Here is a 20,178-nt window from a genome sequence, read left to right as displayed (position 1 = left end):
AGAAGATCTGCTCATGGAAGATCCGCTCGTGGGAAGATCCGCTCGTGGGAAGATCCGCTCGTGGGAAGATCCGCTCGTGGGAAGATCCGCTCGTGGAAGATCCGCTCGTGGGAAGATCCGCTCGTGGGAAGATCCGCTCGTGGGAAGATCCGCTCGTGGAAGATCCGCTCGTGGAAGATCCGCGCGTGGAAGATCCGTGCTATAGCAGGATAGAATTTCTAAGGCAATGTTCCCGCGTTCGCAGAGACTGCATTCACGGTTAACGCTGCATATGTCAACTCATTTAGAAATTTGCTTTACATTTCAATCGCGCCATAGCGAGGATCTTCCGCGCTTTGGATTGAATCCAAACCTTACTCAACATCAAGCAAACATGAATAAATAAATGAATGAATGAATGAATGAATGAATGGATGGATGGATGGAAAGTTGAAAGGACTAATAAAATGAAAGTGCCATAATTAAAAGAAATGCCATGATTTGCCTAGTGAAATACAGCCAAACCATACTTACTTATGAAACATAAAACTGCATATTTTCGGTGAAAAGACAGAATTATGGAGGGCATAATCACTGTCAACATGTCATCCATCTTTGCTTTCTCTATTTCAGGGCTAATTGAATCTGTCAATCAAAGAGACATCAAAAGCGTGAATGCGCACACATGCACACACACACACAGGCACACACAGCAAAAAGGTGTTACAATCATTTATCAAGACAATGGATCAGTGGATCAGGAAATTATCACTTGCAATTGTATAGGGCTTTCACAGTGCATAGAACTGTCAAGTTGTTGGGTAATCTTTATTGTAGATCAAGTGTTTTTTTTACTGGGCTTTAGAGCACGTCACCCTGTACACATAGCAGCTCCCCACTGGGCAAAAACTGTTTGAATCAACGTTGTTTCCATGCCATTTCAACAACAAAAAATTATATGTGAGGACGCTGAATCAACGTGGAAAACTGATTGGATGTGCAAAAAGTAATCAACATAAATCCAATTACATTAAATATTTTGTTGATTTCACGTTGAATTCACGTTAGTTGACAACCAAATATAAATCAAAACTAGAAGTTGAGCTGATGTCTGTGATCAGTGGGTTTTAGTCCGTCATACAGCATAAACCGCCATAACATTGAAGCACACATAGTTCTGAGGGATGTCCCTCACCTCGAAAATTCCACACATAGCCTGTGGTCTGGGATCAGTATCTTGCAGAATATCAAAGCCCTGAGCCCTTCTAATGTGTTACAGAGGGTCGTGGGGTCCTATGTGGCTCAGGGGTCCTGTTTGACTCAGTTGGTAAAGCATGGTGCTTGTAACGCCAGGGTTGTGGGTTTGATTCCCATTGGGGGACCAGTAGGAAAAAAAGGTATGCACTCACTACTTTAAGCCAGAGTGTCTGCTAAATGATGTAAATATAAAATCTGGTGCTGCCTCTGATGTGGCTCACTTTTTGGCAGGGGGGTGGGCCCTGGGACAGAGGTCTTGTGTGTATCACAAGGCCTCTGGATTTAATTGTGGTGTTGATCTACTGCTATGAGAACACCACGTCTGTCAAATACTGATGTCCGTGTCGGGAGACTTTTGGGCATGCCTCCAAGAGACTGGGAACAGGCTAGGAAGACACACACACACACACACACACACACAATTGCACACACAGACACACAAACGCACGCGCACACGCACACACACACACACACACACACACACACACACACACACACACACACACACACACATAGAGGGGGGTACGCAGCAGAATCTATCCATTTAAATGCTTAGCTCTGGTGTTTCGCTAGTCCTTTTAGAAGCTGTGGGCATCTGCAGCAGACACTTTGTGGTTGAGTCAATGAGGCTGAGAGAGAAAGAAAGGGGGGGAGAGGGAGTCATATAGTGATAGATGGGGAAAAGAGAGATAGAGAGAGAGAGAGAAAAAGAAAGAGAAAGAGAAAAATGAGGTAGGGAGAAGAGAGTTGAGAGTAGGAGTCAGGGAGAGAGAGAGTCGAGAGTAGGAGTCAGGGAGAGAGTGCGATAGAGGGATTGAAAGCTAGTTAGGGGAAAAACATGAGAGAGAGGGGAGAGGAGAGTGGGAGTGCGTCTTCATGGGTGGCTTCCACTGTTGATGTTTTTTTACCTTTTGAGTGACAGGGGCGTCGTTATGGAGGGCGAGAGGGAACGGATGACATAGTACAGAAGATACAGGCAGAAACTTCTAATGTTAAATTTCCCCACTGGGTGTATGCACACACAAACACACACTCACACACACATATATGCACGCAATGAATGTATATATTTTCCTATTAAGATGTATTGATCTAGTAAATATGATTTCATATACGGTATAGTACATTTAATTAACCTGGCACCATATTCTGAAAATAAATTATTTTGATAAGTGGGTTGTTAGCTAGGCTAGAGCTGGGCTCTTAGCTGGGCTCTTAGCTGGGCTGAAGCTGGGCTGTTAGCTTGTCTGTTAGCTGGGCTGGAGCTGGGCTGTAGTTGGGCTGGAGCTCAGCTATTAACTGGGCTGGAACTGGGCTGTTAGCTGGGCTGTTAGCTAGGCTGTAGTTGGGCTGGAGCTGGACTGTTAGCTAGGCTGTAGTTGGGCTGTTCGCTGGGCTGTTCGCTGGGTTGTTAGCTAGGCTGGAGCTGGGCTGGAGCTGGGCTGTAGTTGGGCTGTTCGCTGGGCTGTTCGCTGGGCTGTTAGCTAGGTTGGAGCTTGGCTATTAGCTAGACTGGTGCTGGCCTGGAGCTGGGCTGTTAGCTGGGCTGTTAGCTAGGCTGGAGCTGGGCTGGAGCTGGGCTGTAGTTGGGCTGAAGCTGGGCTGTTAGCTAGGCTGGAGCTGGGCTGTAGTTGGGCTGGAGCTGGGCTGTTAGCTGGGCTGTTAGCTAGGCTGGAACTGGGCTGGAGCTGATCTGTTAGCTAGGCTGGAGATGGGCTGGAGCTGGGCTGTTAGCTGGGCTGTTAGCTAGGCTGGAGTTGGGCTGGAACTGGTCTGTTAGCTAGGCTGGAGATGGGCTGGAGCTGGGCTGTAGTTGGGCTGGAGCTGGGCTGTTAGCTGGGCTGTTAGCTAGGCTGTAGCTGGGCTGGAGCTGGGCTGTAGCTGGGCTATTAGCTGGGCTGTTAGCTGGGCTGTTAGCTAGGCTGGAGCTGGGCTGAAGTTGGGCTGTTCGCTGGGCTGTTCGCTGGGCTGTTAGCTAAGCTGGAGCTGGGCTGTTTGCTGGGCTGGAGCTGGGCTGTTAGCTGGGCTGTTAGCTAGGCTGTTAGCTAGGCTGGAGCTGGGCTGTAGTTGGGCTGTTAACTGGGCTGTTAGCTAGGCTGGAGCTGGAATGTAGTTGGGCTGAAGCTGGGCTGTTAGCTGGGCTGTTAGCTAGGCTGTAGCTGAGCTGTTAGCTGGGCTGTTAGCTAGGCTGGAGCTGGGCTGTAGTTGGGCTGTTAACTGGACTGTTAGCTGGGCTGTTAGCTAGGCTGTAGCTGAGCTGGGCTGTTTGCTGGGTTGGAGCTGGGCTGTTAGCTGGGCTGTTAGCTAGGCTGGAGCTGGGCTGTAGTTGGACTGTTAGCTGGACTATTAGCTAGCCTGGAGCTGGGCTGTAGTTGGGCTGTTAACTGGGCTGTTAGCTAGGCTGGAGCTGGGCTGTTTGCTGGGCTGGAGCTGGGCTGTTTGCTGGGCTGTTAGCTAGGCTGTAGCTGGGCTGTTAGCTAGGCTGGAGCTGGGCTGTTAACTGGGCTGTAGTTGGGCTGGAGCTGGGCTGTTAGCTGGGCTGTTAGCTGGGCTGTTAGCTGGGCTGTTAGCTGGGCTGTTAGCTAGGCTGGAGCTGGGCTGAAGTTGGGCTGAAGTTGGGCTGTTCGCTGGGCTGTTCGCTGGGCTGTTAGCTAGGCTGTAGCTGAGCTGTTAGCTGGGCTGTTAGCTGGGCTGTTAGCTAGGCTGGAGCTGGGCTGTAGTTGGGCTGTTAACTGGACTGTTAGCTGGGCTGTTAGCTAGGCTGTAGCTGAGCTGGGCTGTTTGCTGGGTTGGAGCTGGGCTGTTAGCTGGGCTGTTAGCTAGGCTGGAGCTGGGCTGTAGTTGGGCTGTTAGCTGGGCTGTTAGCTGGGCTGTTAGCTAGGCTGGAGCTGGGCTGTTAGCTGGACTGTTAGCTAGGCTGGAGCTGGGCTGTAGTTGGGCTGTTAACTGGGCTGTTAACTGGGCTGTTAGCTAGGCTGGAGCTGGGCTGTTAGCTAGGTTGGAGCTTGGCTATTAGCTAGACTGGTGCTGGCCTGGAGCTGGGCTGTTAGCTGGGCTGTTAGCTAGGCTGGAGCTGGGCTGGAGCTGGGCTGTAGTTGGGCTGAAGCTGGGCTGTTAGCTAGGCTGGAGCTGGGCTGTAGTTGGGCTGGAGCTGGGCTGTTAGCTGGGCTGTTAGCTAGGCTGGAACTGGGCTGGAGCTGATCTGTTAGCTAGGCTGGAGATGGGCTGGAGCTGGGCTGTTAGCTGGGCTGTTAGCTAGGCTGGAGTTGGGCTGGAACTGGTCTGTTAGCTAGGCTGGAGATGGGCTGGAGCTGGGCTGTAGTTGGGCTGGAGCTGGGCTGTTAGCTGGGCTGTTAGCTAGGCTGTAGCTGGGCTGGAGCTGGGCTGTAGCTGGGCTATTAGCTGGGCTGTTAGCTGGGCTGTTAGCTAGGCTGGAGCTGGGCTGAAGTTGGGCTGTTCGCTGGGCTGTTCGCTGGGCTGTTAGCTAAGCTGGAGCTGAGCTGGAGCTGGGCTGTTTGCTGGGCTGGAGCTGGGCTGTTAGCTGGGCTGTTAGCTAGGCTGGAGCTGGGCTGTAGTTGGGCTGTTAACTGGGCTGTTAGCTAGGCTGGAGCTGGAATGTAGTTGGGCTGAAGCTGGGCTGTTAGCTGGGCTGTTAGCTAGGCTGTAGCTGAGCTGTTAGCTGGGCTGTTAGCTAGGCTGGAGCTGGGCTGTAGTTGGGCTGTTAACTGGACTGTTAGCTGGGCTGTTAGCTAGGCTGTAGCTGAGCTGGGCTGTTTGCTGGGTTGGAGCTGGGCTGTTAGCTGGGCTGTTAGCTAGGCTGGAGCTGGGCTGTAGTTGGACTGTTAGCTGGACTATTAGCTAGCCTGGAGCTGGGCTGTAGTTGGGCTGTTAACTGGGCTGTTAGCTAGGCTGGAGCTGGGCTGTTTGCTGGGCTGGAGCTGGGCTGTTTGCTGGGCTGTTAGCTAGGCTGTAGCTGGGCTGTTAGCTAGGCTGGAGCTGGGCTGTTAACTGGGCTGTAGTTGGGCTGGAGCTGGGCTGTTAGCTGGGCTGTTAGCTGGGCTGTTAGCTGGGCTGTTAGCTAGGCTGGAGCTGGGCTGAAGTTGGGCTGTTCGCTGGGCTGTTCGCTGGGCTGTTCGCTGGGCTGTTAGCTAGGCTGTAGCTGAGCTGTTAGCTGGGCTGTTAGCTAGGCTGGAGCTGGGCTGTAGTTGGGCTGTTAACTGGACTGTTAGCTGGGCTGTTAGCTAGGCTGTAGCTGAGCTGGGCTGTTTGCTGGGTTGGAGCTGGGCTGTTAGCTGGGCTGTTAGCTAGGCTGGAGCTGGGCTGTAGTTGGGCTGTTAGCTGGGCTGTTAGCTGGGCTGTTAGCTAGGCTGGAGCTGGGCTGTTAGCTGGACTGTTAGCTAGGCTGGAGCTGGGCTGTAGTTGGGCTGTTAACTGGGCTGTTAACTGGGCTGTTAGCTAGGCTGGAGCTGGGCTGTTTGCTGGGCTGGGCTGTTAGCTAGGCTGGAGCTGGGCTGTAGTTGGGCTGTTAACTGGGCTGTTAGCTAGGCTGGAGCTGGGCTGGAGTTGGGCTGTTAGCTGGGCTGTTAGCTGGGCTGTTAGCTAGGCTGGAGCTGGGCTGTTTGCTGGGCTGGAGCTGGGCTGTTAGCTAGGCTGTAGCTGGGCTGTTAGCTAGGCTGGAGCTGGGCTGTAGTTGGGCTGGAGCTGGGCTGTTAGCTGGGCTGTTAGCTGGGCTGTTAGCTGGGCTGTTAGCTAGGCTGGAGCTGGGCTGAAGTTGGGCTGTTCGCTGGGCTGTTCGCTGGGCTGTTAGCTAGGCTGTAGCTGAGCTGTTAGCTGGGCTGTTAGCTAGGCTGTAGCTGGGCTGTTTGCTGGGTTGGAGCTGGGCTGTTAGCTAGGCTGGAACTGGGCTGTAGTTGTGCTGTTAGCTGGACTGTTAGCTAGGCTGGAGCTGGGCTGTAGTTGGGCTGTTAACTGGGCTGTTAGCTAGGCTGGAGCCGGGCTGTAGTTGGGCTGGAACTGGACTGTTAGCTGGGCTGTTAGCTAGGCTGTAGCTGAGCTGGGCTGTTTGCTGGGTTGGAGCTGGGCTGTTAGCTGGGCTGTTAGCTAGGCTGGAGCTGGGCTGTAGTTGGGCTGTTAGCTGGGCTGTTAGCTAGGCTGGAGCTGGGCTGTTAGCTGGACTGTTAGCTAGGCTGGAGCTGGGCTGTAGTTGGGCTGTTAACTGGGCTGTTAGCTAGGCTGGAGCTGGGCTGTTTGCTGGGCTGGGCTGTTAGCTAGGCTGGAGCTGGGCTGTAGTTGGGCTGTTAACTGGGCTGTTAGCTAGGCTGGAGCTGGGCTGGAGTTGGGCTGTTAGCTGGGCTGTTAGCTGGGCTGTTAGCTAGGCTGGAGCTGGGCTGTTTGCTGGGCTGGAGCTGGGCTGTTAGCTAGGCTGTAGCTGGGCTGTTAGCTAGGCTGGAGCTGGGCTGTAGTTGGGCTGGAGCTGGGCTGTTAGCTGGGCTGAAGTTGGGCTGTTCGCTGGGCTGTTAGCTGGGCTGTTAGCTAGGCTGTAGCTGAGCTGTTAGCTGGGCTGTTAGCTAGGCTGTAGCTGGGCTGTTTGCTGGGTTGGAGCTGGGCTGTTTGCTGGGTTGGAGCTGGGCTGTTTGCTGGGTTGGAGCTGGGCTGTTTGCTGGGTTGGAGCTGGGCTGTTAGCTAGGCTGGAACTGGGCTGTAGTTGTGCTGTTAGCTGGACTGTTAGCTAGGCTGGAGCTGGGCTGTAGTTGGGCTGTTAACTGGGCTGTTAGCTAGGCTGGAGCCGGGCTGTAGTTGGGCTGGAACTGGGCTGTTAGCTGGGCTGTAGTTGGGCTGGATCTGGGCTGTTAGCTGGGCCGTTAGCTTGGCCGTTAGCTGGGCTGGAGCTGGGCTGTTAGCTGGGCTGTAGTTGGGCTGGAGCTGGGCTGTTAGCTGGGCTGTTAGCCAAACTGTAGCTAGGCGGTGTGCATTACCTGCAGGTGTCACTATGATGAACGGGCTGCTTGACGTCGATGAAGTGTTTACAGCCCAATGGCGTTGTTGCATGTTACTAACCAGGTCCCGGATTGGTACCCAGCCAGCCGAGACAGTCCACCAGATACAACGGCTGCATGTTCTGCCAGAACCCCTCTGAATAGCAGCACGCTGGGGAGAGTGCAGTATGCTAAATGATGTATTGGATGCAAACCGCCAGGAAAAGCTGTTCGCTGCTAGCTGTGACCTCAGACAGCTACTGGCAGTTGGCGTTGTTTCAGGACTCTTTAGGATGACCCAAGACTTTCAAGTGGCAAGTGGCCCAAATGACGTCAATGGCGGCAACAATGTTTGTTCTATTTATTGGTGTAGTTTCAGTAGGAGATGCCTCGCTAACCTCTGAGCTTCATATCAAGTCGACAGAATAATATATCTGTGAGTTGTAACAAATGGTTTGTTTCAGTCCGCCTGTTATTTTATCATCACAATCTGAGCAAGCCTGACGGATAAGGCTATGGGCTCTGGGTTGTTTGTAGGAGCACCAATCATGCCAAAGAAAATAAGCATGGAGAGGGGGAAAATAAAAACTAAAAATAGAGTGAAACAAAGAAAGCGCTAGGGGTCGGTGAGACGCAGCGACATCATTCCGCAGCGGAAATCTCAGACAGAACGAGGTCATTGCGAGGTGAGAAAGCCAAGATGTTGGGCAAATAAAAACACAGCAAACTCAAAACTCTTCATCTGAATAAATGATGTAGGGCAGAGGACATTGTGGAAGATACAATGGAGGTGGTGGCGTGAATTAAGTTGGTTAGTGAAGGCTGTCAATGAAAATGGCACCCTATTCCCTATGAAGAGCACTTCATTTGAGCAGGTTACATAGGGCACTACATGGGGGCCCTGGTACTGGGCCGTACGCACTACCCTCTGTAGCGCCTTGCGGACCGATTGCCAAGCAGTTGCCATGCCAAGCTGTGATACAGCCAGTCAAGATGCTCTCGATACTGCAGGTGTAGAACTGAGCAGTATTGAGTAGATCTTTCTCTCTCAGCTTCCCCGATTCTCTCTTTCTTTCTCTCTCAGCTTCCCCGATTCTCTCTTTCTTTCTCTCTCAGCTTCCCTGATTCTCTCTCCCTTTCTCTCAGCTTCCCCGATTCTCTCTCTCTTTCTCTCTCAGCTTCCCTGATTTCTCTCTCCTGCCATCACCCACTCACTCTCTTTTTTTCTCTCTCTCTCTCTCTCTCTCTCTCTCTCTCTGTCTATCTACTGTATCTATCTATGTTGTACTCTCTCTGTCCTGATGAGTTATTGATATAAGTGAACGTCTTTCTCTCTCTCCCCATGAAAATGCTCCATCCTGCGAAATCTGGTGAGATTTGTTTTTTAGGATAAACATTTTCTTAAATCAACACTGTTTGAGTTAGTCTAAATAAAGGCCACCCCTGTGTACAGTGTATTAGGGCTTGTGATTAAGATGATTAAGCCAGATTTATTGAGCAGATCCTATAATGCCAAAGTCAAATTGACCTGACCTCAGCAGTCTGACTTTACATAACAGAGCATTCAGACCTATTCCCTATGTACTGTAGCTCACTAATGACCAGGACCCATAGGGAATAGGGTGCCATTTGGGACACAGCCTCAGAATCACAGCTCTGTGGTCCAAGCATGCTGACTCACACTCTAAGGAGGGAGCCTTCAGAGAAAAGACCACAGCCCTTCCAGAGTCAAACCATGACTCAGATAGCATCAAAAAGGGGTCCTGGGAGAGCACGTGTTAACCACACAGTTAACCGCACAGTTAACCGCACATTTAACCGCACAGCTAACCGCACAGCTAACCGCACAGCTAACCGCACAGTTAACCGCACAGTTAACCGCACAGTTAACCGCACAGCTAACCGCACAGCTAACCGCACAGCTAACCGCACAGTTAACCGCACAGTTAACCGCACAGCTAACCGCACAGTTAACCGCACAGTTAACCGCACAGTTAACCGCACAACTACAATATAACTCTAACTCTAACTTTTCCTTATTTTTTCAGACTTTTCCTTATTTTATTGTATAGGCTACATATGTGGACATCCGTCATCAAACACACTCACTCATTAGTGAAATATAGACAATAGCCTATAGAAGTCTAGTGGGAGGAAGTTGTCAACGTTTATTTAGCAATTTATATAATTTACAGTAGTGTCAGGCACGCCCAAATTTGCATGCACAACACATACTTTGTGAGTTTGTGTGATTCATAAAATTCTATTGAGTTATACAGAAAGCATGTCTTGCAATGAATTTGTATACAGTAAAATCTATTTTACTCTGTTTTATAGTTATCGTTACCTAGAAAAGCAACAATATCACAGTTCCTTGTTTTTGTAGTCATTCCGTTTAATTCTAAATAAATGCCTTACTCTTCACTGATCCCCCAAAAGGCCAGTGACAGTATCCTGTATTGCCTCATTGAGATTGACACCATTCACGTTGTCATAATCCACCTGGGCCTGTCTCCCAGATCAAAAGTGTCTCCGTGATTAAAGATCGGTTCAGCTGTAATAGGATTCCTCATTCCTGCTCTCTATACACAAGTTGAAGAGAGAGAATACCCAGAAAGGGAGAGAGAGTCGGAACGTGAAAGAAAAAGAAAGACAAAAAAAAGAACACAAAAAAGATGGGTTCTACAAAAGGGAAATGACAGAATGCTTTCCCTTAGCCTCCGGCTCCTCTTGTGTAGCTGGGCCCTTGCAGCTCTGGGTAGTACTCTAATTAGACTAGTATTCAGGGGTGGCATTAGTTCCCAAACTTTTTAATGGGGCGGAAAGCGGAGCTCCTTTTAGAGAGAGGGGATAAGTGTAGCCAGTGTTCCACACACTGAAAAGCAGATGAAGGGATTCTCCGCCTCCCTGGGAGGTATTCACTCCTTTTTTCTCCTCTTTTCTCCCTTTCTCTCTATTTTCTAATTTCTCTCTTTGCCCCCCTCCTCTCTCTTTTCCCTGTGTATTTTAGATTTTACACACACACACACTCACGGAGGCATGCAAGCACACATGCACACGCACACAATGCTTTTTCTTCACTCCAATGAAATAAACACAATGCAACAGAACATGCCAAACAGAGTACACATCTCTACATGTTAATCTTATTAGACTCATTATAAGAAGAATTGCGCTGCACTGAGAAGAGACATGCCGTCAGACGATATTCCATTCCATTTCAAACTAAGCAACAACTTACCCATATTTACATATTTGTCAACCTAACTCAGTAAGTTTTGGATTCCAGTCGTTGGAGTGACCATATATGAAAGAGTTGAATTTGAGTTTAGTGTATTAATAATCTGGGGACACCTGTATGAATGTGACAGAAGTGTATATCTATGGAGGAAAGTTTACTTACTATTGCAATAGGCACTGATGAGGCTTTGTGCTTATTATATATGGGAGAGAGAGTTAGAGAGAGTACCATGGAAATTAGTAGAATGGAAAGTAAAAGAAACCATTGATTCAAACCATGTCCATAAAATAAGATCATTTTTGCAGTTCAAGTTTCAGACCACAGACCAACCAAGGACTTTCTCTTAAAATATATAATTCATGAATGATTGATTAACTTTACGAGGAAGGTGGAGGAAAGGACACAGGCTTCCACACTGATTCAAATGATTTACATTATTTACATGTATCTATGTAAAGCATTCATCACAGTTATACACTGCAGAGCACTGTTCAAAATTGACAAGGTATTTTACAATGCATCTAATATACATTATGTCAGTCAGATGGAACTATGGATAGAAAATACAATTTGATGTCATATTTATTGAATACTACGCAATATAATATATTATATTATATAAAAGTCATAAAACTTTGGTAAACAGATTTAGTGAGTTTATGTCATGTATATTAATTATTTATGATGTGTTATGAATTCTTTATAGATTATGTAAATAGTTTATGTAGTTTTGGTGTACATTATAGCAAATGTATAGTCCTGAAATGACATTGTAGGTTTTTGTCTCAAAAAACTAAGTTAGTAGCCTATACAAGTCAAGATTATGGAGCAACACATGTAATGTAAAAGACAAACTTTTCAAAGCTTTTCAATACGGATGGATACAGTTCGTGGTCCTGTTTGGCTGAGTTTGTAGAGCATGCCTGGGTTGTGGGTTCGATTCCCAGGGCAACTCATACATAAATAGTATCCACATATGACTACGTTGCTTTGGATAAAAGTGTCTGCTAATTGGCATATATTATATTAAAATATATTTTCTATCCATACACACAAGGATGAATTTGGAACAATAATCCTAAACATTAAACTGAAAGGTCATGAGCTAAGTACACCCATTGACAATACAAAAAAAAAACATTGCTTTTTCTCAGTCCTGTTGAATTGAAAGTTGTTGATAGTGTTGTCTGTGATGGTGGTGATGGTGCAAAGAGACTGTCTGAGGATCTGAAGGTGTGCCCCTAGGCCCTAAATGTTCCATAAAGCTAGCTCTACCACCCATTCTAGTATTGTGTACCACTCTTCTCATCTGAAAGATATAGGTTGACTTCTCACGCAATAGTAAGACCAGAGTACTGTGTGGATTCACCCCCCAAGTAGTCCACTGAGCTCCAGCACAAAGCTTTGTCCCACACTGAGTCAGTAAGGTGGATTTAATTTTTGAAATTCTTAATTATTTCCTTTGTCTAGGCGGCTAGGCCTACTGGTTGTTCATCAACCATGTCTTTGTAAACATATTTGTTGTATTTTCAGCTGGACAGCATAAGTCCATAATGCCTAACTTTTGTTTTCGAAGGCACTTGCTAAATGTGAGGTTTAGGCAACCTATTTTACAGCAACATTTATTTTAAATTAAGTGACTAAAATAACAACTTTGAATAAATGCCTCTGTTCCTGAATTCGTTTGGATCTAATCTTAGCAAAAACTCTCCAAATAGGCTATAATTCTGCTCCTTCTCTGGTCTACGTTGGCTTATCCGCGCCTTCGGTTTGCTTTGTGAGCTGAGTGTTTTGGTTTTAGCCCCGTTTTTCGTGACCTGTGTGACCCGCCAATGATAAACTGCTAACTGCAGAGCTTCAGTCACGCTCTCAAGGAGGCTGATGCCCACATGATCCGTGAAATTTTGCTAAAAATCACCTATAACTATAATATAACTATAACTTTTCCTTATTTTTCCGGACTTTTCCTTATTTTATTGTATAGGCTACATTTGATTCATCCGTCATCGAACACACTCAAACATTTGTCATATATAGATAGTAGCATATAGCAGTCTATTATTCAATAGCCTTTGGGTTAAACGACTCAAACTCGATACTCGAAGTTGAACCATCGGTTTGGATTTATATCGATGTGGTACTATTTCATAAAATGGTATTTATTTATTTTATTTGAAAAATTGCAAATTAAACTGGCCAAATGATTTAATATGAAGTCCTTTTAGTCCTACTGATATCAAGTTAGCTTACATTTGTTTTGGTTAACATCTCGAATAGGCTACAGCTTATCCAATCAACATCCAATATAAATAGGGGTGAGAATATAATGGGTCAAAGGTTACACTTTTACTAAGTGAATGTAGGCTTAGGGCCTGTTAGGCTAAACTTTCAAGAAAGGGTCAAATACATAATAAAGCCAACAAGGGATTATCGAAACATGGCTATTGATAACAATTTTGTGATCTGATATGCCGGGCTGCGGTGTAGGTGTAGACTAATAACACGGAACAACCAGCCTATAGACATATATGTCAAACCTAACAATGCGCCCAAAATGCTCTCCCATATCAATAGCAGAAACAAAGCAAGTTATGAAGATCAGGCAGACCTTCGGTATGAAGACATTTAACTGTTGTTAACATGTTATTAATATCAACTTAGCAAGTTACTAATGTTAGGCTTGGTATCTGTAAAGCACTTTGTGACAACTGTAAAAAGGGACTCATAAAATAAATTAACGCATTTTCTGTTTTTAAAGGGAAAAAAGGGAGAACGTGTGAATCAATCAACTTGTACACGTATTTATTCAAATCACTCTGACGGATAAAGAAAAAAGTAGGCTAGTGGGTTTCCATGCGCAAGCAGACCATCAAATGATTTATGATATGGTGGTATATGTACGCCTAACGCCTCTATGGTATTCTGAAGGGAACTTGTTTGTGTTCGTTGAAAACATTTATTTGATCTTATTTTGTATTTGTGGGTAGGCTGTACTTCACCCTTTCGTGGGCAGCTTGCTCTTCTATATTAGGTTTGCTGGAAAGATAAATAGCCTATTGCATGACACACAACTTTTGAAAATTGTTTAATTTGGTTACATAGATTGACATTGGAACACTCATAGAGATCCTAATAAATTACGTATTCTAATTTCTAATTCTATGGGAACACTGCAGAAGCTAGGCCTTACAAGACCAATAGAATGCCAGTCACAAAAAAATACATTTTAGGAAAGAATGTAGTCTATATTCCAACGGATTCAATATGGATAAATATGTATCCATTCATTTATAAATGTGTGCATTTTATTGTCCTATGGGGCTTTTTGAATGTTGTACACCATGTTACACTGTTGAATTGATTTGCTTTAAATGTGTCTAATATTCTGCAGTGTCATTGCGTGAAGACTTTCCTCAGACGTATCGTGTTTTTCGCTTTCTATTCTATTCTGTTCTATTCTATTCTATTCTGTTCTATTCTATTATATTCTGTTCTATTCTATTCTATTATATTCTGTTCTATTCTATTCTATTCTGTTCTATTCTATTATATTCTGTTCTATTATATTCTGTTCTATTCTATTCTATTCTATTCTGTTCTATTCTATTCTATTCTATTCTATTCTATTCTGTTCTGTTCTATTCTATTCTGTTCTGTTCTGTTCTGTTCTGTTCTGTTCTGTTCTATTCTATTCTGTTCTGTTCTGTTCTGTTCTGTTCTGTTCTGTTCTGTTCTGTTCTGTTCTGTTCTGTTCTGTTCTGTTCTGTTCTGTTCTGTTCTGTTCTGTTCTGTTCTGTTCTGTTCTGTTCTATTCTGTTCTGTTCTGTTCTGTTCTGTTCTGTTCTATTCTATTCTATTCTATTCTGTTCTATTCTATTCTATTCTATTCTGTTCTATTCTGTTCTGTTCTATTCTATTCTATTCTGTTCTGTTCTGTTCTATTCTATTCTATTCTGTTCTATTCTATTCTGTTCTATTCTGTTCTATTCTATTCTGTTCTATTCTATTCTATTCTGTTCTATTCTGTTCTATTCTATTCTAGTTACTACTTTCGTTCAGTCACACTCATAACCAAACCATTTTAGTCTCACTTCCTTACAATCCAGCGATGGTGAAGAGTACGCTGGTCAGGTCGTTTCCCTCTTATTTCAGAACTTGTAGGCCGACCACACAAATGATTTTAATCATACAATCCTGTTTCTCCAATCATAAAAGATCCAACAAAAAGTTACATATTTTCTGAAATCTAATACATTTATATTTGTGCATTTGAGTAGCCCATATTTATAAAAGTTAACATAAACATACACTGATTAAAGGCTACTAATACAAATTATATTATGAGGGCAGTTTATGTAGCAATAGGCCTTACATTTTATAGAGATTTACAAGAAAGACAACATATTTTTCCTGTGCATGGGCCTATAGTGTGTGTGTGCGTGTGTGCGTGTGTGTGTGTGTGTGTGTGTGATGAAAACATTCAACATTTACAAATTATTAGGCTATTTCAAACAAGATTAATTATTAACAACATCGTAGGATTGCATGTGGCCCACGCGTTGAAAATATTCACATTTTTGCAGTCCTATATGGTACATTTCCTAGATTTCAGCACTCCCGAGTTTGTATGGCATTACATATCCATATTTGCATATCCATAAAGCAAATTGACTCCTTTTATGCCATCTCTCAATCTGTCAGCTACGGGCGGCTCCCTGCATACATGCATTGCCTGTGAAATGCTAATAGTCGTCTTTAGTTATGTCTTGCTCCCGCTTGACCCTTTTTTACGAGTTATATTTATCATTTAGCACGAACAAATATGTGACCTCAGTCTCCAATAAGCAGGTTGCGACCCGGCGTGGTGTGAGTGTAGGGCCATGGCACAGCCAGGGACGCTCTCTCTCGCACTGCTCTGGCTGCCTGGCTTGCGTGTTACATCATCACGCATGCTGCTGTCCTCCGGTGGCCTAGTGAACTGTTTCTGAGCGGCGCACGGCGCTGAGTGGATCTAGCTATTGCTACACGCATTTCCTCTGCAACTGGGAAGCACGCAGTGGCGCCATTAACACGCGGCCGGGCGACGGGGATGCGCATTTGTAGTCACGGATGGATAACACACGCCAAACAGTGGTCCTTCCCTCGGAGAGAGGAGGTCTTTCTCTTGGCTTGTGGCCCACGCATCACGCCACAGCCTTGATGTTGTGAGGATGAGGCCTTCTGAAAATCAACTTTCCAGCCTTTTCTTACAAACACCTGCTTTGAATATTGAATGGTATATTTAGTAAAGAGATGGAGGTCTATTGTTTTAGCATCATCCAAAATAACATAATATAGCCAAAGCCTATACACATCATGATCCTATTATTATCCATAGGTGCATCATTGAGGACAGTGGCGGATAGATCTAATGTTATGGCTTCTACTAATGACATGTGGGCTATATGTCTACTAATATCTAATGATGCATAATTGCATGATAATTACGTTATGCCCCTGACGCGCGTTTTAATATATAGGCTAGTCTTTTTTTATTCACATATCCATATGTTTCCTAATGTGCATCAACTCGTCTTACTTTCCTGTAAAAACCCTCGCCACGGCGCATGTCTGTAGCCTACTGCCCTGGGCTATGGATGTTAAGGAGTATAGCCTCGCTGACCAATACATCTCTCTCTCTCGTGGCAACTGTGACAAGTATGAGGAGATAATGAATTGGTCGAGGAGCAGTGTTTTCTCAAGAGTCCGAGCCAGCTGCCTCGGATCACCCGCGTGATAATCAGCGTCGGTCCTGAAGGTAGCAAAATACAGTCTCTGTCACCCCAGTGACACCGGCCTGTCCACCAAGCGTAATTACAAGGATACATGTGGGAGAGGGCAAATGGACCTGTAGGTCCAAGGTTTGTCATCCATCCCGTGCATGGAAAATGTAATTACATTCAGACACAGCTAGGCCACACACACACGAGGCCTACATTGAGGGTGTTTGTGTGTGTAAAGATACATGTTGAAAAGCCTGAACAAAATATTTATTCAGAATGTTAATGGTATAGAGTTGTAGGCCTATATGTTCTAAAAGTCACACACTCACGCATTCCCGCACACGCACACACACGCACGCCATGTTTCTTAAAGGTCTATGGGTAGCGAATATGAAGTTTATCTTGGACCCCTTGGCCTGTTGAAAGTAATGGTGCCAGTTTTGGTAATATAACACTGAAAGTGAATGATTATTTATATAATAATAATGTTACAACACCTGATTCTCACTCTCTCTTTCAGTTTGAGCAGTAAAATATGGAACATAAGTAAAATAATACACTCTGTTGTTGATCTGTAGGCTATATGTGAACCAAATAAAACATGTCCATGAGTCATTGTAACAGCAATTTAGATGCATTGTTATTCTTTATTTGTATTTTTGGGAATGTATTAACAGCAGCTGCGGACTAGTAGTTGTAGTGTTAGTAGTTCATTATTATAAGGGCAGTAGCCATATTTATATTATTATTATTATTATTATGTACCCACTCAATAGGTTCTAGCCTACATTGTCTATTACTTTTTGGAAATATGTTTCTTAACAAAAATGAAAAGGATAGGTCTTTCAAAAACATTAAACAACACTATAGGCTACTTCATTCACGTGGTCAAGTGTGGGCCTACATTAGACTAATTTCTAGACTGAGATTATTACTTACTTATTATTAATAAGTTACTTTCCAGGCAAAGAGTTTTTTTTTGTAAAACAATATTTATTCTTGTTGAAAAACAAACCGTGTAAAAAAATTATACAATACTTGCCAAAGAATGTACAATGTTTTATTACTGAAATAAGCACACACTGCATATAAATGAATTACTTTCATCTTTGTGTCTTTTCAATACAAAGCACAAATCAAAACAGTAAAAATGTTTCAATTTGCCAAACTACAAAAACATTGGTGTGTGTGACACAATATACATTGTTTTAGACGTGATCATTTATAAGCTGTTTCATTATGTCGATCCTGAGTCGCCCTAGACAGTGACTTAAACGAATCACTTCATAAACAACGAAACATTTCGTGGAGAGAAAATTAGATTGACACTAAAATGTTATTAACATAAATATAATATTCTTTATACAGCATGAATAGGCATGAATAAGCCCTAGTGTTAATATCCATCATTCAGCTTCGTGTTACCCCAACCACAACAAAAACATACGAAAATAATCCTACCTTCAAAGATGGGCGTTTTTGTTCATATTTCTTGAAAACTTTGAAGTTAGTTTATAGAAATTAACAGCCACTAGTACCGTTCACAATTCTGTTGGGAAAGTTCTCGACCGTGTGTAAAACAGTTCCTGGGTGCACGCTCTGCGACTGGTTGGGCGACTGTGGCGCGAGGGAGGACGATAACATTGGAACAAGAGGAGAAGTCCGCGAGGCACATTGAGAGTGCGCAGGGCTCAGCGACCCACCAATGATACTCTCAATGGAGAAGGGAGAGCGCTGGACAGGCGAGCTGGACTTGGCTGCAGTCTGTATGGGTGAAGCCAGGCTGGGGCTGAGCTGGGGATAGAACCGGCTCCTGGCCAAGTCAGTGGAGGTGGGCATTAAGGACGGAGCCGGAATAATGGTCCCCGTGTGTGAATGCCTGGACTGTTGCTGCTGAAACGCGAAAATCGCAGAGTGTGTGTGGTAGGACTGCAGCTGGATACCGTAGCCGCAGCCGTAAGGTCCATAGCCGTACGCAGCGGCGGGGATAAAACTGTTGTGCTCCCGCAGAAAGTCCTGCTGCTGCTGCCGTTTAAAGCGTTTCCGTCGTCTCAGAAAGCTGCCGTTATCGAACATATCGGCGGACTCCGGGTCTAGGGTCCAGTAGTTTCCCTTCCCGGGGTTCCCCGGTTCCCTCGGTATCTTGACGAAACAGTCATTCAGGGACAAGTTGTGTCGGATCGAGTTCTGCCACGCGGGGAACTTTTCCCGGTAGTACGGGAAACGGTTGCTGATGAAATCGCAAATTTCGCTGAGGGTGAGCCGCTTCTTGGGGCTCTGAAGAATTGACATAGTGATCAAGGCGATGTAGGAGTAAGGGGGCTTCACCAGGGTGTTCTTACTGGCTGGTTTGTAAGGATCCCGGGACGAGGAGCTGTCCAGGCATGGCGGGGAGCCAGACAGCAGGTCATCGTGCATCTGCGCCACCTCGTCTACGTAAGAGCGCGTTTGGCTGTCCCCATCCTCCCCCTCGCCGACCACGTCGATGTCTGTCTCTTCCGAAAGGATGGAGGCATCCGACATCTCGGAGCTCAGAGTCATGGCTCACCGCTGGCTGTGTAGAGGCTGCACTGTGCTGTGCGCTCCCAGAAGCTACGGCGGATAGGAAGAGGATATACTGCCCGTGCTACTCTGCCCTCTTCCAAGACAACTCATATGATGGAATTAGAGGAGCACGCCGGCGGTAATAGATGTCCCTTTTTTCCAGCCACTACCATATGTTTTAGGGCTTTTTGTTGTTGTTCAATATCGCACATCCGGATGCTAGTCTGTGGAAAGACCTGAAAAAGGCCAAACCTGAATCCTGAAGAGGGCGGATCTTCCCTCACGCTTTATACCAGAGCTCTGATCACATGGCGAAGGAACGTCACCAAGGCAAAAGAAGAGATTAAAAAAATAAAAAAATAGCAACAATTGTGTAACTATGGACGATTTAAAAAAGTTTGGTTCTCTTTTTGGTGGTCATCTTGGAATACAAATATAATTAATCTAAACCTTTCATTTCAGCTAAATGTTTGGCAAAGAAATAGGGCTATATCACTGAACATAGAAGATAGAAGAAGGCTGCATGCAAAACAAAGCCCATGCTGGTAGGACTATCCCTTATAGATCATCATCTAATGTGATAAAAAGCTGTAACGTGATAGTGGAATGTTATGTTTTAAATAATTGACATAAACGATAAGTATTTATAAAGTTATGGATTTTAAGAAACAATGTAATAGTTCAGATAATTCATGATTCATAAAATAAATCCAAAATGTTTACAGTCGGAGTTTCATGACCCACTCTCCACGCTTCATAGTTTGCGTGATCCAGTAGTTATCTAGATTATCCGCGAGCCATTTGTAATAGAAAAGAGTGAGCTGTTAACTCGCATCAGTCACGGGTCACGCAGAGCATGCGAGCAGCTCGAGAAATAAGGGCCTCTGCCATGCAATGACTTTATAGCTCTGATTGATGTTTTTCTAAATAAAGGGGGAAAACATCAAATAAATATGCTGTTTTGATGAGTTGATATGATTTTTGATAAATGATTGTGATGTTTACGCATACAGTATAAAATTATTTATTTGGGTTATCTGGATCCTGTTATCTAGTGTACAATACTATAATTGTATCCATGTAACAGTGTAGGCTAAAGCATCCTTACGTGATACGACGCCCGCAAAAGAGTTTGCAGACATTTCTGTAGGTCTACACGTGCGTAACAGCTTAACGCACAGCAACCTTTCCTATTCCTTATTCATAGAAGCCTACTTTAAAACTACACCAACATAGGCCTATAGGATGCTTTCAAATTAAGTAATTCATTTGAAATATATAAAGAGTATGAAATGTAGGCTTTATAACTATGTTGTAAAACGGAACTTTTCATGATCTGAAATGATGTTTCGAAACAACTTCCCGGTTGTGATTTTCCATTTCATTGCCTTTGCACGAGAAGTACGCACGAGCAGCTACA

At 45.0% G+C, this 20,178-nt stretch overlaps 1 protein-coding gene across 1 annotated transcript; it reads right to left on the bottom strand.

The window, feature by feature from the left end:
- Positions 1-17,186: 17,186 nt before the first annotated feature.
- On the bottom strand, positions 17,187-19,676 carry LOC115159855 (forkhead box protein D1-like). Its single transcript, XM_029709919.1, has one exon. The coding sequence runs from the start codon at positions 18,753-18,755 to the stop codon at positions 17,736-17,738; it is 1,020 nt and encodes a 339-aa protein (XP_029565779.1). The 5' UTR covers positions 18,756-19,676; the 3' UTR covers positions 17,187-17,735.
- Positions 19,677-20,178: the final 502 nt, after the last annotated feature.

This window comes from Salmo trutta, chromosome 23 (assembly GCF_901001165.1).
Source record: "Salmo trutta chromosome 23, fSalTru1.1, whole genome shotgun sequence".
In the NCBI taxonomy this organism is placed as follows: Eukaryota; Metazoa; Chordata; class Actinopteri; order Salmoniformes; family Salmonidae; genus Salmo; species Salmo trutta.
The sequence above is the reverse complement of the archived record's forward strand: the minus strand, read 5'-3'. Positions and strand labels throughout refer to the sequence as shown.